The sequence below is a fragment of the Corvus hawaiiensis genome, unplaced genomic scaffold (genome assembly GCF_020740725.1).
Source record: "Corvus hawaiiensis isolate bCorHaw1 unplaced genomic scaffold, bCorHaw1.pri.cur scaffold_32_ctg1, whole genome shotgun sequence".
Classification (NCBI taxonomy): domain Eukaryota; kingdom Metazoa; phylum Chordata; class Aves; order Passeriformes; family Corvidae; genus Corvus; species Corvus hawaiiensis.
Window position 1 is genome coordinate 426508 of NW_025963366.1, and position 18481 is coordinate 444988.

At 53.7% G+C, this 18481-nt stretch overlaps 2 protein-coding genes across 2 annotated transcripts in view; one reads left to right on the plus strand and one right to left on the minus strand.

Moving 5' to 3' along the window:
• LOC125320969 (zinc finger protein 208-like) overlaps nucleotides 1-18481 on the minus strand; it is a 430705-nt gene that overhangs the window by 115635 nt on the left and 296589 nt on the right. The window lies entirely within an intron of this gene.
• Nucleotides 1-18481, plus strand: part of LOC125321009 (zinc finger protein 271-like) — an 80898-nt gene that overhangs the window by 25694 nt on the left and 36723 nt on the right. Inside the window, exon 7 of the mRNA XM_048293444.1 lies at nucleotides 15770-16281. Coding sequence (XP_048149401.1) covers nucleotides 15770-16281 — 512 coding nt within the window. The remainder of the gene's footprint in view (nucleotides 1-15769; nucleotides 16282-18481) is intronic.

Below are 18481 nucleotides of genomic sequence, written 5' to 3' on the forward strand. Positions count from 1 at the left end.
CTCCTTATTCTGGTTTTCCACAGGCACCTGGGTGAACACAGGGGCAGGGTTGGTGGTGTTGCAGTTTTCCCTGTAAGTAACTTCTTTGTCTTATCCCTTCTGTTATCAATATTGTTGCCCTTCCTGTTTGTTCCTTATCTCATTGCTGTTCCCAGTAAATTGTTCTTATCCCAGCCCAGGATCTTTGTCTTTTGTGCTTTCCATGGGAGGCAGTAGGGGAGTGAGAGGCGCCACGGTTTTAGTAGGAGCATGAAATGGGGGAATATCATTCCTAAACCACGGCACAAGCAGTCAAAGGGGTTCCGTGGTGACATCCCAGGCTTTTCCTGGGATGATAAAAAGCCGTGGGCTCAGAGGCAGTCAAAGCCATTGCATGGTGACATCCCAGGGGACTTCATGTTGCTGGGGCATTGATCTGTCACAGGTACTCACAAGGGCTCCACGGTGACATTCCAAGTGTCTCCAGGCTGCTAAAGAGCCACGAGGTCACTGGCAGTGACAGAGGCTCCACGGTGATATCCCAGGGGTCTCTAGGCTCCTAAAGATGCATTAGTCGCACACAGCCACGGGGACTCCACGGTGACATCACAGTTGTCTTCAGCCTGCTCAGAAGCTGAGAGCTCACAGACAAGCGCAGGGGCTCCACAGTAACATCTCAGGGGTCTCTGGGCTGCTAAAGACCCGGTCACAGGGGCTTCATGTGAAATGCAAAGGGTGTCTTCTTCCAAAGGGCCATGAGCTCACACATACTCACAGGGGCTCCATGGTGACAACAGACGTGTCTGTATGCTGACAAGGAGCCGGGATGTCGCAGTCAGTGGCAGGAGTCCAGTGGTGAAATCCCCGTGCTCCTAAAGAACCGTGAGGTGACGGACACTCACAGGGGTTCCATGGTGACATCCAGGAGTCCCCAGGCTGCCCTAGAGCCGGGATGTCACAGACACTCACAGCGTGCCTGTCATGGGCAGAGTGGGAGTTTCAGGCAAAGTTTATTAGAGAAGCTGCCATTGGGTCATGAGGTGCAGAAGGGACCCCCAAACACTCCCCATAGATCCCCAAATCCCTCCAGGACCCCCAGGCTTTCTAAACTCCTTCAGTGAGGGGAGCCTGGGAACGGCCGGATCCAATCCCAGCCCCAGATTTTGGCAAGGGTTTATGGTTTTTTTGGCAAGGATTAGACAGGTGGAATTGAAGCTTTATGTAAATTGTCCCACGGGATGAGTAATAGCAAATCAGATCTATTTATATAAATACAGATCTAATTGATTACCCTCATGATTAGAGAAAAAGATCTTAATCAGAATTATTTACTGCACAGTATAGGAGCTGTAACAACTATTACAATCTAGTGCTCTAGGACGCAATTTTGAAGCACTTGTATTAAAGCAAAACCAGTCCTTAAGCAGAGATTGATGTCACTCACCCAGATCAATGACCGTAGGCAAATGTCTGTGACTCGGCCTTGAGCAGTGACCTTGAGGAGTGTCCCCACTCCAGGGAGGGATCTCCACCACCCCCAAGAAGGGAAATGTCAGAAGACATTGCCATTAAAATTTGGGACGGGGCTTTTCTAGTCTGACGTGCTGCCCTGTCAGTCAGATGTGCCCAGGCTGTGCCAACTCCACAGCTCTGGAGAAGCTCTCAGTGGCGTCACTTGGTTGGTTGTTCCTTTCTCCAGGGATTTTACCAGCTCTGCCACAGCTGCAGCTCCCTCTCATGATGTTGAACTTTGAAATGGAGGAGTCAGGCTGGGTTCTGCATTCTTCACCCCAAAAGCAGCGGGACCTCCCTTCTGCATTCCCCACTGGGGGCTCTGCAAACAGGGCCTTGTTGGAGCTGTTTGAGCCCATTCCAGGCAGAGCCTCCTGCTCCAGCAGGAACTGCCTTTCCTGTGCCATGACCAGGGCAGACCCTGCTGCAGGAGAAGCCCCAGGCCAGCCCAAGACATTGAAGGCCTCAGTGCAGAGTGCCGGAGTGGGAGCTGTGCCAGGGAGAGCCTGAGACACCAAAGGCACCTTGGCAGCAGCAGCTCCTTGCAGGGCATGGCCAGAAGCCTCCCTGGCCAAGCCGGCCCAGTGGCCAGCACGGCAGAGCTGCTGCTTCAGGGGGTGACTTCTGGCTGGGCTCTGCTCCACCCCACAGAGTGTGAGCTCAGCACTGAGTCTGGCACAGCCCCTGTGCCTGAGCCCTGCACAACCTCAAGGTCACCTGCGGCCGCCTGGCTCTGTCAGGCCCTGGGGCAGGGCAGAGGGAAAGGCCAGAGCAGGGGCTGGCTTTGGCTGCTCAATGTGGGCTCCAGCAGAGATGAGGAGTTGAGCGAGTTGAAAATGAGGTCACTGCTGTGACATGGGCCTGACTGACAAATGATTGGTCTCAGGAATATCTTGGGGACAAGGTGTTCATCACAAAACCACTCATCCCTGCAGAGACAAGACCAGGAGAGAGGAAAGGGGAGAGCCAGGCCCAGGGGACAGGGCTGGAATGGTGATGGCTGTGAGGTCACTGCCATTGCAGCAGCCTGGCTGGCCCCCAGCAGACATTCTGGCCAGAAGCTTTGTGAGGTCACGCAGCACATCAGAGAACCCCCACAACAGGAATTCCATCCTTGGGGAGTGGAGGGGTTGGCACAAACCTCCTGACCTTGAAGAATTTTGGGATGGAGCATCGTTCTCTGCCTTGCACAGCTGCAGTTCTGTGCCACTCTCACTGTCAAATATTCCCTCCTTAGATCAAATCTAAATTCCCCCTCATTCAGTTTAAAGCTATTGCCCCTTGTTCTGTCACTGCAAGGTTTGGGAAAAAATAACACTCCATTTATCTTGGACCTCGATCACTATGTTTCCATTTTCAAAGACCTTAGAGAGAACCCAAAAATCTCCCAAGACGGGCTTCGGAGGCCTCATCACAAAACCAGCAGGTGGAAGCTGAGGGCCCTGGGCTCAGTTCTGTGGAGACTGAGGACAGAAGAGAAGTAGCCTGGGAGGGCTTGAAGGGAGGTTTCAAAGATGGAGGAGCTTTTCTTCGTTGTATAAAACAGCCTGACAAAGAAATAATGGCACCAAGGGCAGCTGGGCAGCTCCAGACTGGACACCAGGAGAAAGGTCTTTCCCTCCCAGGGAAGTGCTGTGCTGCAACACGTCCCCCAGAAGGAGTCTGGAGCAGCCCAAGGCTTTGTGTGCCCAGGCAGAGGCAGGCAGGACGCAGAGCTGCCAGCAAAGGAAGGGGCCGGCAAGGTGGGGCAGCCGGCGGGAAGAGGACAGCCTGCAGGGACAGAGGCGCAGGGCAGGGACAGCGTGGGACAGCCTGGGCTGCAGAGGGCAGAGGGATGGGCAGCAGCTGCAGGGCCCTGACAGAGCCAACTTGTGCAGCACTTTGGCCACGGCTGCTGTCCCTGGCCCTGAGGCCAGCAGGAGACAAGTGACCCTTGCAGCCCTGGGGCCTCAGGGCCTCCTTGTCCCTGCTCAGCGGCCTGGCAGGGGCCACCCCATGGTGCTGCCCTTGGCACTGCACATCCCCACATCCCAGTGCCCCGGCAAGAGCCCTGCGCACTGAGGGAGGGACAGGATCTGCCTTGCCAGGGGCTGGGGCTCAGGCCATGGCCCTTTGGAGTCATGGAACACATCCAGGTTTCCTCAGCCGCACAGACACCTTTCCTTGCTTGTCCTCACCTGCCACCACTGCCTCCAGTGTTCTGCTCTAACTGGAACCTGGGGACACTTTCTCATCCTCAGTCTTCCTCAGTGGGACCCATTAAAACTTCAGGAAACTCTGGAGATTGATATTGACTTTGAATTCTTGAGAGATTGCTTCAGCTCCCTCTCAGGGACTGATGTTCAGGGCCTCAGCACCAAGCCCCAAGAGGGTCATCAGAGTCCTTGTGCTGTGGCTGTGCTGCTGAGCTGGGCCGGGCTCCTGGCACAGAGGCGGCTCCTGGCAAGCGGCAGCGCTGCAGAGAGACAGCTGTGGCCAGGAGCAGCTCCTGGGCCTGCAGCCAGCCCGGGCACAGCACAGAGGCACACAGGGCTTAAACTCAGCCAAGGCTGCAAAGGTGCTGAGAAGTTGCTGGAGCAGAATCATTGCCAGCTCTTGACTCAGGAAGCCTCTGGCTGCAGGACAAGGCAGCTGCAGCTCCTGGAGGGATCTCCTGAAGCTGGAACATCCCAATGCCTACAGATTCTGTGAGTACAGCTCAGAACATCTCGAGTGCAGGGGAGGTCAGACATGAAGCTCTGACAATGCTGAGGGTTTGTGATCTGTCCCAGAGTATTTCCAAGCCAAGGATTTTGATAAAAATGAGGACATTTCCTGAGACTTTGTTTTCAGTTTCGTTCTACTGGGGAATGGCAGGGAGGGGATATATATATAAATGGTATTATGAATTTTGACAAGTCCCTGAGACATCTGAAGTCTTACTTTTAGTGATCAGTCTTAGTTTGGCCTGTTGTTTTTCCAACCCACAAACAGAAACTGCCCCCAGCCAGTGCCCTGCAATGAGGCAGGTTCCTGCAGGGTCAAGGAGAGTGCACAGAGATTTGGGGTCTGTGAGTGGTGGCAGGGACAGATCAGGCCCAGGCAAACAAGTCCAGGAGGAAAATCTCCAGGAAGCAGAGATAAGATCAGGGGATGACAGAAAATGAAACCCAGAAATGTTGTGTCAGGAGAGTTGAGAGGTCTCCTGTCTTGGGGTGACATCCATAGGATCCCCTCCAATGCAGCCCTCTCCCTGTGAAAAGCCCAAATGCCTCCTCTCCCAGGGATGGCTGCAGGGTGTGAAGGTGGAGGTGCAGCCAGGGGTGCCCAGCGCTGTCCTGCAGAGCCATCCTGCATCCCTGTCTTTGCCAGGACAGGGGATCTGCCAGCTGCCAGGGGCAACTCTCAGCCTGCAGGGCAGGGAGCCAAAGGCAGCTGGATCCCAATGTGAGAACAGCGCCCACTCCACCACAATCCATCCTCCTGCAGCCCCCACAGCCAGATCCCCCATCTCCTGCTGCCCCTTCCCTCCCAGAGCTTTCCCTGTGGGACAGCCCAGAGCTGAGCCCATCCCAAACTCTCTTGGGTCCCAGCACAGTTGCCCCTATTCCCACTCAGGCACTTTGAGAAAATAGGGCTGGGCACTGACCCCTCTTCCAGGACCCTGGAATCAGGGAAAACAGGAATGTGGGAGGACTTTGAGTCAAGGGTAGGCAGCTGATTGGGATCTGCAGTCACTGGAGACACTGGGGAGCACTGGGCAATGTTGATCACCCCAAGACAAGGCTGAGGCTTGGGAAATGGCTCAGGTGTGCTTCTTCCCACAGCTGGACCACTCCATTCCCTTTCCTCACAGGCCCCAAAACAGTTCCACCTCCAGCCCCAGAGCAGAGTTCAGAGGGGAAAATGTCCTGCCCTGACCCTCCCCCTGTCCCACCCACAGCCACCGTGCCCACACAGAGCACCTGGCTCCAGCTCTGCACAGCTGCTCCACATGCAGGGTGCCAGGGACCCCATCCCCAGTAAGGCTCAAACTCCAGCACTGTGCCTGGATGCAATTTGCTGCAGGTCCCCAAAGGCCCTTGTCCACACAGAGGGTCTCTGCAGTTCCCTGGCCCTGGGCCCAGGCCAGCGCTGGACCTGAGTCGGATGTGCCCATCCAAGGGGAAGTGGAAAAAGAGGGGCTTGTCCCCAGGCAGCCACTCGGAGCTAATTGGGCAAAGAGAGGTGTCCTGGGAGGAGGAGGGATGATGGTCCCCTGCCAGCATCTCTGATAAGCCCTGTTTGCCCAGGGCCCAAGGCACCAGGAAGACATTCAGACTCCTTGGGCTTCCAAGCTGTTAAAGTCCACTGAGAAGTGGTTTCTGAGAGCTGTTCATGGCTGTGATTCCTGTTGGATGTCCTGGCATTAGTGAAGGGTTCTGCTTCTCTCTTTCCCAGGGACACTGTGGATCCGTTTGAGATGTGTTGTGGGCATGCTGGGAAAGCATTTCAGGCACCTGCCTTGACTCTTTGCTCTGGAACTTCCCAAGGAGCCGCAGGGCCCATGGGAGAAGATTTTCCTTGGGAGTGTTGCTGCTTTGTGCCCCATGGAGGAGAGAGCAGAGTGCCCCCATGGGGGATTCTTGACCTCATGGACAAGTGCTGTGACGTCATTGGTGTGCTGAAGTTGGTTTGGACAAGAATTGAGGAAGTGTCCACAGGGTCCTAATTAGGGAACATTGGCCCAGGAGGGCTCCAGGCTGCCTTGGAGATCAGTGCCAATCAGGGGGATGGCATTGGACGGCTGCTGACCACGTGCCAACGGCCGTGGGAGAATGAGCTGGACACACACAGAGGCTCCCAGTGCCGGCAGATTGGCCCCCAGCTGCAGGGACGCCATGGGAATGTCCCTGCCTCCCTCGGGGCTGTGTCTCAGCCCTGCAGAAACTGTCCCTGCTCTTGTGCCAGCATTTCAGGAAGGATGAGTTTCCCCTCTCCTAGCGACTGCGTCTTCTGTAAAAACAATTGACAAGAGGGTCCTCAGCACAGGAAAGACTCGGAGCTCGTGGAGCACTTCCAGAGGAGGCCACCAAGATGCTCGGAGGGCTGGGGCAGCTCTGTGACAGAGACAGGCTGGGACAGTTGGACCTGTTCAGCCTGGAGCAGAAAAGGCTGTGGGGACACCCCAGTGTGACCTTTCAGACTTCAAAGCACCTCCTCGGAAACATGTGGAGAAATGTTTCCGGAGGGCCTTTGTCAGGGGGACAAGGGGAGATTGTTTTCAACTGAAAGAGAGTGGGTTCAGAGCAGAGATAAGGGAAAATTCTTGATGCTGAGAGTGGTGAAGCACTGGCACAGATTTGCCAGCGAGCTGCTGGATGCCCCGTGCCTGGAAACATTCCAGACCACATTGGACGGGGCTCTGAGCATTCTGATGGAGTGAAAGATGTCTCTGCTGCCACCCAGAAGGAGGCCCTGCCCTGTGGTGTCGGGTACCGGAGTGGTCGCTGTGTCTCTTGTAGGATGCAATTCCCCCAGGGAGCAGAGGGAACACACAGCACCACTGGGAGCAGGAGCATCCTGCCATGGAGACGGGAATATTCTGGATGCAGAGGCTCAGGCTGCCCTGTTTGGCTTCTGTGTAGATGGAGACAAGTGTCAGAAGAGACTGAGAACCAGGAGCCCCCACTGTGTCTCTGAGACCCCTTGATTCCCTGAGGCCCCACAGTGTCACAGGTTCTCCTTTGGGCCACGAGGTCCCCCGGTGTCACAGGATCCCTCTGGTGCCATGAGCCCTTGTGGGGTCACAATGGTCCTTGGTTCCACGAGGCCCCACATTGTTACAGAGTCCCCTTTCTGCTGCGAGGTCCCACATTGTGTCAGGGTCGCCTTGGCTCCATGAGGCCCCACATTGTCACAGGTTCCCCCCTTTCTGCCATCAGGTCTCACATTGTCCCAGGGTCTCTTTGGTTCCATGAGGCCCCACAGTGTCACAAAGGATCCCTGGGAACCACGAGGCCCTCAGGGATCACAATGGATCCTTGGTTCCATGAGGCCCCACAGTGCCCCAGGGCCTGTGGATTCCACAAGATCCTGGAGTGGCACAGGGTTCCTTTGCTTCCATGTGTCCCCGCGGTGTCACAATGTCCCCACGGTTCCAGGAGGCCCCGCAGTGTCACAGACGAGCAGCACTGGAGTGGGAGCAGCACCAGGGGAGGTTTTGCAGCTGCGCTGGAACAGCAGCAGCAGCAGCAGCCACGGAGCAACAGTGGAACAGTGGTGGAATGCAAGTCCCGTGAGCAGCAGCTGAGGGAGCTGGGGTTGTTTATCCTGGAGAAGAGGAGGCTCAGGGGGGACCTTCTCACTCTCTACAACTCCCTGACAGGAGGGGGCAGCCAGGTGGGGCTCGGTCTCTTCTCCCAGGGACCAGAGACAGGACAAGAGGACACAGCCTTGAGCTGCAGCAGAGGAGGTTTAGGCTGGAGATTAGAAAGAGTTTCTTCACAGCAAGGGTGATTGGGCATTGGAATGGGCTGCCCAGGGAGGTGGTGGAGTCGCCGTCCCTGGAGGTATTTAAGGAAAGACTGGATGTGGCACTCGCTGCCATGGTCTGGTGACAAGGTGGTGTTGGATGATCTCACAGATCTTTTCCAAGCTGGTTAATTCTGGGATTCTGTGATTCAGTGCAGCAGCGGTGGAACCTTGGTGGAAAAAGAGTGGGAAATGGCCCCGCAGCTGTGGAGCAGCACCTGAGATGCCCAAGCTGCGGGACACAGAGCGGGTCTGAGCGCTGTGTCCTGTGGGAGCCGGCCCCACACACCAGAACCATGCCCGTCAGGCTGACCCAGAGCAGGGGGCAGCAGCAGGAATTGATGCTGGGCTGCGGAAGGCGCGGCTCCAGCGCGTTTGATGGTGACTCGGGGGTTGGATCCTGGTTGTTGGCGGCCACCTTTGGTGGTAGCGGGACACTTTCAGTTGATCTGAAGTCGTGAACTCAGGAGAAAGTCAGCACAAAAGGAATCAAGTGGCCTTTTCTGCTGCAGGGAAACGCATCTTGGTAGAGGTTTAATGATTTCTGATGTAGGAAGCAAACGGAGTCAATTTTTGGCCTGTGGTTTTGTTCTAATCCAGGGACAGTTTCCAAAATGATGCAATTTGTGGTGAAAAACCAGGAGTGTGCCTCAGCATCGGGATGTTGCACACTGAGTACAGAGCTGTTTGTGGTGGTTGTGATCAAGAAAACAATTGGAATTCTTGTCCCTATTTCACTCTTTCTCCCTCTCTCTCTGGGAATGAGTCTCCAACACTCCCTGCAGCTCTGCTTTCCATGATCTGCTCCTCTGGAGTTGGGCTTGGCCAGCTGAGCAGCGGGAAGAGGGAGAATAATGGCCCATTCCAACTGCAGACTTCCTTTTTGTAGCCTCTGGATTTCCAGCATTTAGAAATGGTCATGTTTTAAACTGTCTGACCAAATCCCACAGGTCTCACTTCTGCCCTGGCAGAAAATCCTCCTGTGGCCCTGTTTGGGAACGGACCCTCGGAAACACCTCACTGCAGATGACTTTTGGTTGGTTTTGCTAAGAGATGACAAGAAGATCAGCACAAGGAGGAAGGCTGAGGGAGAGGGAAGGACCAATTCCTTCCTTTTGTCTTCCCATTGGAAAGTCTCCTGCACAGGTTGTGCTGCAGCCAGAGACTTGCCGGGCCAAGTGCTGAGGGAAACGATTCAGCTGAGGCACTTGAGGCATCTTGTCCCCAGTTTGTAGCCCTGGATCTGGGAGGGGACTCAGCTGCTCCCCTTGCACCCCACAACCTCCCTGAAATGGGGGATTCCTCCCGCCTCTGCCAGGTGCCCCTTATCCATCCCTAGCCTGGGTGCTCCTGGTCTGAGCTCCCATGGTCATTCCTGGTGGTGGGGAGCAGGAGGGAGGAGTTCAGAGCAAACCTGGGAGGTGCCAGCAAGCTCAGAGATGTGTGGAGGTGACAGTGAGACAGTGATGGGATGTGCAGATGGTTAGGGGGCCAGGACAACACCTCGGGGATCAACTTCTTGGAGATTTGGGGGAATTTCCTTCGGAAAACACACACGGACACAGAGACCTGGACACGGAGTGTAAATTTGCTGAAGAGGTTTATTGGCCATTTGAGGAAAAAGGCCCAGGGCTCACAGGGGATCAGGTGATTCCTCCAGGGATGATCATCATCTCCTCATGCCACTGGAGGGGGACAGGACATGGTTTTCACCACCTGGTCCAATTGCTCAGCAGAGGGTCCCCGGATGGGGTCTCCAGGCCGGCGCCCCGCCTCGGCCGGCGCCAAGCAGCCAGCTTAGAACTGGTGCGGACCAGGGGAATCCGACTGTTTAATTAAAACAAAGCATCGCGAAGGCCCGAGGCGGGTGTTGACGCCATGTGATTTCTGCCCAGTGCTCTGAATGTCAAAGTGAAGAAATTCAATGAAGCGCGAGTAAGCGGCCAGCGTAACTACCATCTTCTGAGGAGATACCTGTTACGAAGTGGGCACTGCTGCAAAGGTCGCTCCTCCTCATGGTACCACTGTATGCCCTTTGAAGTGTAATGAAGCCGACTTCTGCCCCGGCATGGTATCATTGGAATCTCCAGTCAACAATCTCCTGCTAAACTGTTAAACAAATTTTATGTAAGGACCGTGCAGCTTTTTACCCGAATTCTGGCCCATGGATTTGTGCCTGGCAAGATTTGGTAATTTATTGAGGGGTCTACTGCCGATCTTATTCCTCCTCTCCTAAAATTTTGGACACTTTAACTATCCGGATCCCTAAAATGTGTCCATCGATACGCCTGTACCAGGCATTGACCGGCACCCAAACTTCCCATTTTGATTGGGTGGACCTGGCATCTAAAACTTTTAATCTAGATTCCTTGTGTAAAAACAAGGCCTACCTGTGCTCTCTAAATTTACCATCTGGCCTCCCTAACTTAGCAGAAAATGCATTTGAACTGCTGACACTGGAGTTTTACACATCGGGTGTGTTTGACACTAAGGAGTGTGTTCGTTTTCCTACGGTTTGGGAGGGTTTTCCCAGGCTATGGGAGGTGTAAGAACATCTTAAACCTCAACCAAGTGTGGAAGAAGACAGCTGTCTCCCGAGACTTTTTGTACTAAACAACGGGGGAAAAAGCAGCAAGGAGAGGGAAGGAACATTGGAAACATTGCCTCCTGAGCTGGAGAACAACCTGCCAGCAACATCCCCACCCACATCTCTAAGTTTCCTCTTGCGTGACTTTTGAATAGGTTCCCACAGAGGGAGGAAATTGGTAATTGTTCCTGTTGCCCAGACCAACTTATCAATGTTTCTGTTCCTCATTCTAAGCACAGCTAAGCAAACATACAAATGACAGATCAGCAATTATTCCGTAAGCAATTCCTAACATCTTGAAAACTGTTTCAGGCCCAGCTCTCTTAACCATTTTAATTAACTCTAGCTGGGCCCAAATTCCTTCCTCTTCTAACTAATTGCAACACAGCTAGCCTATAACTAAACTCTTTATGTTTCTTTTAAATCCATGTTTCGCCCACAAAAGGTGTTGGTCTAAGGAGGAAGAGCATCTGCTGATAAGGTTGAAGGCTCAGTTTTGGGGGAACAAAACCATCAGTAAACTCATTGCCAAACACATTCTGTCCAAGACAGGGAAGCAGAGGAGTGATAAGAGGAGATTGCTGCCCAGGGAACCAGCTGTGGGCATGGGAACAGCAGCTGGGATGAGTCATTGGCCAGATAATGAGGAGGAACAGCTGGGAACATCAACCAGCAGAGGGAGGGGCAGCTGCGGGCCCATTATCAGAGAACTTTCAGTCAAAGTCTTTCAGCTGGGAAACTCAACTCCTTCCCATGGGCATTCAAGCAGGTACTTAATGGCCAGCAGATGACATCACTGGTCAATGAGTCAGCCCAGGGCTGCTTCAGATGCATCAATATGATAAGCCAGATAAGAACATCAGCCCGAGATAAGAACAGCAGCCCGAGATAAGAACAAAGCAGGGACCCAGGAAGAAAACTCCTGAAGACCTTGCCAGAAGTGGCTGACTAAGAGAGCAATCAGGAGAGGTGCACTTCCAGCACCTATTCCATCTAGATTGGGGGAAATCAGCCAAGATTACTCTGCATGACATTGAATGCCTGTCCTGCAAAATTCTACCCAGTGAAATTTGTGTGGCATTTAAAGACAGATGGGAAACACCTGGAAAGTTTAAGAGCCTTGGGAACTTGCAAATTCAATGGGAAAGCTGACAATAGCGCTTCCAGGGACTTAATTACAGCCAAAGAAACTGAGAAGAGTGTGCAGGAGATGAGCAAAAGCTGAGCTCCTGGTCCAGACGGGATTACCCTAAAGGACCTCAAGAAGACAGACCCTGAGTTTTCCCAGACCATGGAGATATTCAACCTTTGGTTAACATCAGGTAAAATCTCGGACATGGTGAGGGGATGCAGGACTGTATTAACACCAAAGTCAACCAAACCAGAACATTTCCAAGACATTAATAACTGGAGACCCATCATGATTGGCTCCATCCTGTTAAGACTGTTCTCCAGAATATTAACAGCAAGGTCGACTAAAGCATGCTCCCTCAACCCAAGGCAAAGAGGCTTTATAAGAATGGCAGGATGCTCTGAAAATGTGAAACTCCTGCAAACAGTAATTCGGTCTGCCAAAAAATATCACAAACCGCTGGGGGTTGTATTTGTGGACATCACTAAGGCTTTTGACACCATCAGCCACCAGCACATCCTACATGGTCTGCAGCAAAGGGAAGTGGAGCCTCATGTCATCAGCTTGGTGAGCAATATGTATGAGAACATCCGTACATATATCACCACAAAGAAAACACAGAGAGACCACATCCAGATCCAGGTGTGAGTCAAACAGGGCAACCCAATGTTGCCTTTTGCAAGCTGGAAGAGAGGGGCAGAGGGTACCACTGGGGAATGAACAGCGTCACAGCGATGGCATTTGCAGACGATCTGGTCTTATTGAGCGATTCCTGGGAAAACATGAAGCAGAACATCAAGATATTAGAGACCTTCTGCAATCTCCCCGGTCTCAAAACACAAGGGGAAGAGTGCCACGGCTTTTCCATCAAGCAAACAAAGGACTCTTCTAGCATCAACAACTGCACTGCTTGGACCATCACCGGCACAGTCCTGAACACGACCGGCCCCGGTGACTCTGAAAAAGATCTGGGCCTGCAGATTGACCCTTGGATTGGTGTAGCAAAATGCATCCTATCTACAAAACTCACATTCTGGTTACAGTGAATTGGTAAAGTCCCTCTTCAAACTCTAGGAATCAAAAAATGGATAGCCCAAAAACATATACCATCCCTCAAGTGACCTACCTGGCTGACCATTCAGAACTGAAAGCAGGGTTCCTCAAGGCCCTTGACCTAAAAGTTTGATCAACCCTCAAGGAATGGCTGCACTTACCTGCAGGTACCTGTGATGCCATCTTGTACTTGAGCATGAAGGATGACGGGTTGGGTATTGTGATGTATGGATGCGAGAGACACAAGGTAGGTGTAAGTGAATCGGGTTTATTGTAAAGTTAGAGAGCGTTCATACTTTTGAGTGTGAGAAACTGTTTTAGCTGCTCGCTCAAAAACCAGTTACAGTCCCCTAATAAATCTGTTGTCTTGACAGTTTGTCATTCTTTTCTGAAGGCTTGCAGCCTGACAAACAGGACGCCTTTCCTGTTTTCAGATCCTGTGTAATCAGCTTTCTTCCACGCTTCTCAGCATTCTTGCTCACGCGATGCAGCAGCGGCAGCTTCCTCGGTAACTCCATGCAGCAGCCTCTCCAGCTGGCAGTGGCAGCTGGGGCAAGAGGGCACAGGGGACAGCTCTCCTTTTGCAGCCTCACGGGACAGCAATGTGTCTCAGCACCAACCCCGGCAGCGGGCAGCAAACAGCAAAGGCAGGCAGGTCCGATCAGGCAGCACTGGACCTCAGCGTCACTCACCGGCAGCTGGCAGAAGTGGTGAAGGCAGCAGATCTGATTGAGCAGCAGTTGGTGTTGGCAGCCAGGAGAAGCAGTAAAACAAGGGGGCAGACGCCAAGAGCAAGGCACAGTGCAGCCCCATCTTGGTAAGGACAGGCACCCACTGCGAGCACCACAGGTGACCGCTGTGCCTCCGATTGCCGAGCAAAGGGGGCAGAGCCCAGACCCCACACATCAGCAAAGTCTCGATTTGCCCCCAACCTCTCATGGGATCTCTGCCATTGCTGAGAACCAACCCCCCAGCCAGAGAGCTCACTCCCCAGCCACCACTTCCAAACTCTGGTTTCTCTGGCTGAGCCATCACCATGGTATGTGAGGAGGCGTGGCCATTTCTTTTGCTTCCTAATTGCCCCTAATTGTCTCCTGGGCAACCCCCTGCCCTCACTGCCTCTTCCTTTCAGATGGGACAAAATTCCTGAAAAGAAAAACAAACCCACAACAACCAGCAGTCACACCCAGCCTGAGGGGACTTCTCTGCTAATTGGTCATTATCCACCAGCAGAATGGGCAGCTGCAAGGACTTAGACAATCAAGGACTCCCAAAATATCCTGTGACTCAGAGAGTGACATCATTCCATTGTGAACCTCCCTGACCTGGGGGAGGTACTGAGCATTTCCACCTGAACCTGAGCATATAAAACCTGGCTTGGGGGAACTAGGAAACCACTGCTGCTCAAGGGATCCAGAGGAGGAGCAGAACTTCCACAGGACCAGCACTTTTGACAAGACTGTGACCACCACGTGGTAGGATCTCCAGCATCACTCTGACCAGCACGGTGCCAGGTTGTACTCAGTCTTTGTGGCTTAAAACCCGTTTTCTCTTGATTGCTGTGTTTATTGTAATCTCTTTAATGAATTGTGAGCCTGACCGGAACTCTCTCTTGAGGTGGTTGAGGCGGGTTCATTTCTCCTGCCAGTTTCCCTTAAAAGCAGCACAGTGTTTTTTGGGAGGGGCTGTTTGGAGCTTGCAGGACTCCAAAGCTGAGGCAAAAAGATCCTCTGGGGGATGCTGGGGTGTCCCCAGGAAGGGTTTTTCTGGCAGTCCTGGTAGCTGCTGCCAGCAGAGCCCCCAAGGTGAGCGGGGGGATGCCAGGTCCCGACCCCACAGTGAGAGTTGGCCTTCCTGGGTCAGGCACTGCTGCTTTCAGCCCAGAGCCAGGGGGTTGTGGGACCCCCCAGAAGAGCCAGAGCAGGGGCACCTTGGGACCCGCAGAGGGAGGAGAGCAGAGAGGAACAATATCGGGACTGGGGGAACGCCGGCAATCTGGAGGAGAGGGAATGTGGAGAGGGTGAACCCTGTGATTGCCTGCACCCTGAAGTGGGGACCTCAGAGAGGGGGGACCTCAAGGATTGCCAGGACCCTCAAGTGGGAAAGGGGGGATGCCTTGAAGCCCTGGCACCCTGAAGCCGAGAATAAGGGGAGAAGGGACCCCAGGACTCCCAAAGCCCCCCAGCATTCCTAAGTGAGGGGATGCCAGAGAAGAGGGACACAAAGGATCTCCAAGTTTGGAGACCAAAGTGGGGGGAGCCTTGGAATTCCAGGGACGCCAGGCAGCCTGGGGTGGGTGGGGACCAAGCAGGTGGGGGAAACCCAATACATTCAGGACCCCCAGCAGCAGGGACACGAGGGAGCCCCCAGAAGCTCAAAGTAGAGGGACCAGAGAGGGGGAACTCGCAGGAGGCTTCTTTTGAACTGAATCTTGGTGTTTTGGAGGTTTTTATGGACACCAGAGGCCCGGTGACTTCTAGAGATGGACTTGGGCAGGAGGAACGCCCAACCCAATGCACTCACACCTTGTTTTTCCCCATTGCAGGAGTTCCCATTCCCAAACCTTGGCCGGATGGAGGAGAAAGCTGTGAGGAAGAGGAAGATGCCCCAGGACAGCCAGACAGGTGAGGCAGAAGTCACTGCCCCTTTCCCCCTCTCTTCTGCTCCATCTCTCAGCCCAGCATCACCCCTGGCTGCAGGACAACCCTGCTGCCGACGCTATCCTGCCAAGGATGAACTGGGGGATCTCCTTCCCCTTCCCTCTGACATGGAAGCAAATCCCATCCTCTCTTTGTTCTTCCTCCCCCAGACAATGAGCTGAGGATGGAGACCAGGAAGGGCAAATTCCCCCGACAGAGTCTTGTGGAAGAGGTCGTTTTGAGTGGCTCCATGTCACAAGAATGCAACGGGAAGGAAAAGCCCCAAAGATGCCATACAAAGAGGGGCTCCAAACCCAGGCCAGGGTGCTCCAAGGAGGAAAGACCCACCCTGTGCCGGGATGGCAGCTGCAGCTCCAGCCAGAGCTCAGACCTAGTGGTCCATGAGCAGCTTCACGACAGGGAGAAGCCCTATGAGTGTGGTGAATGTGGGAAGAGCTTCCGCTGGAGGTCCCACCTGATCCGCCACGAGAGGATCCATACCGGGGAACGGCCCTACAAGTGCTTGGAATGTGGGAAGGACTTCAATGTCAGCTCCAGCCTGATCCGCCACCAGATGACCCACACAGGGGAACGGCCCTACAAGTGTGGGGAATGTGGGAAGAGGTTCAGCAGGAGCTTGGCCCTGATTCACCACCAGAGGATCCACACCGGGGAGAAGCCCTACGAGTGTCCCGAGTGTGGCAAGAGGTGTCGGGACAGCTCCAAACTCCTCCTGCATCAGCGGATTCACACAGACGAGAGGCCCTTCCGCTGCCCCGACTGTGGGAAGGGCTTCTGCCGCAACTCTAGCCTCGTCCCCCATCAGCGCATCCACACTGGGGAGAGGCCCTACAAGTGTCCTGAGTGTGGGAAGAGCTTCACTCGGAGTTCTTACTTGACTAATCACCGGCAGAGCCACCGGTAAGGGAAGCCCTGGGACCGCCCCAACCACAGGAAAAGCTTTGTCTGCTGCCCCATCATCATCCTCCATCAGAGGACCCACTTTGCAAAGAGAGCTGGTGACCCACATTCCTGGTGATCCACGTTGGGAAGACACCTGGATGGTGATCTCCTTTTTCTGGTTTTCCACAGGCACCTGGGTGAACACAGGGGCAGGGTTGGTGGTGTTGCAGTTTTCCCTGTAAGTAACTTCTTTGTCTTATCCCTTCTGTTATCAATATTGTTGCCCTTCCTGTTTGTTCCTTATCTCATTGCTGTTCCCAGTAAATTGTTCTTATCCCAGCCCAGGATCTTTGTCTTTTGTGCTTTCCATGGGAGGCATTAGGGGAGTGAGAGGCGCCACGGTTTTAGTAGGAGCATGAAATGGGGGAATATCATTCCTAAACCACGGCACAAGCAGTCAAAGGGGTTCCGTGGTGACATCCCAGGCTTTTCCTGGGATGATAAAAAGCCGTGGGCTCAGAGGCAGTCAAAGCCATTGCATGGTGACATCCCAGGGGACTTCATGTTGCTGGGGCATTGATCTGTCACAGGTACTCACAAGGGCTCCACGGTGACATTCCAAGTGTCTCCAGGCTGCTAAAGAGCCACGAGGTCACTGGCAGTGACAGAGGCTCCACGGTGATATCCCAGGGGTCTCTAGGCTCCTAAAGATGCATTAGTCACACACAGCCACAGGGACTCCACGGTGACATCACAGTTGTCTTCAGCCTGCTCAGAAGCTGAGAGCTCACAGACAAGCGCAGGGGCTCCACAGTAACATCTCAGGGGTCTCTGGGCTGCTAAAGACCCGGTCACAGGGGCTTCATGTGAAATGCAAAGGGTGTCTTCTTCCAAAGGGCCATGAGCTCACACATACTCACAGGGGCTCCATGGTGACAACAGACGTGTCTGTATGCTGACAAGGAGCCGGGATGTCGCAGTCAGTGACAGGAGTCCAGTGGTGAAATCCCCGTGCTCCTAAAGAACCGTGAGGTGACGGACACTCACAGGGGTTCCATGGTGACATCCAGGAGTCCCCAGGCTGCCCTAGAGCCGGGATGTCACAGACACTCACAGCGTGCCTGTCATGGGCAGAGTGGGAGTTTCAGGCAAAGTTTATTAGAGAAGCTGCCACTGGGTTATGAGGTGCAGCAGGGCCCCCCAAACACTCCCCATAGATCCCCAAATCCCTCCAGGACCCCCAGGCTTTCTAAACTCCTTCAGTGAGGGGAGCCTGGGAACGGCCGGATCCAATCCCAGCCCCAGATTTTGGCAAGGGTTTATGGTTTTTTTGGCAAGGATTAGACAGGTGGAATTGAAGCTTTATGTAAATTGTCCCACGGGATGAGTAATAGCAAATCAGATCTATTTATATAAATACAGATCTAATTGATTACCCTCATGATTAGAGAAAAAGATCTTAATCAGAATTATTTACTGCACAGTATAGGAGCTGTAACAACTATTACAATCTAGTGCTCTAGGACGCAATTTTGAAGCACTTGTATTAAAGCAAAACCAGTCCTTAAGCAGAGATTGATGTCACTCACCCAGATCAATGACCGTAGGCAAATGTCTGTGACTCGGCCTTGAGCAGTGACCTTGAGGAGTGTCCCCACTCCAGGGAGGGATCTCCACCACCCCCAAGAAGGGAAATGTCAGAAGACGTTGCCATTAAAATTTGGGACGGGGCTTTTCTAGTCTGACGTGCTGCCCTGTCAGTCAGATGTGCCCAGGCTGTGCCAACTCCACAGCTCTGGAGAAGCTCTCAGTGGCGTCACTTGGTTGGTTGTCCCTTTCTCCAGGGATTTTACCAGCTCTGCCACAGCTGCAGCTCCCTCTGAGGATGTTGAACTTTGAAATGGAGGAGTCAGGCTGGGTTCTGCATTCTTCACCCCAAAAGCAGCGGGACCTCCCTTCTGCATTCCCCACTGGGGGCTCTGCAAACAGGGCCTTGTTGGAGCTGTTTGAGCCCATTCCAGGCAGAGCCTCCTGCTCCAGCAGGAACTGCCTTTCCTGTGCCATGACCAGGGCAGACCCTGCTGCAGGAGAAGCCCCAGGCCAGCCCAAGACATTGAAGGCCTCAGGGCAGAGTGCCGGAGTGGGAGCTGTGCCAGGGAGAGCCTGAGACACCAAAGGCACCTT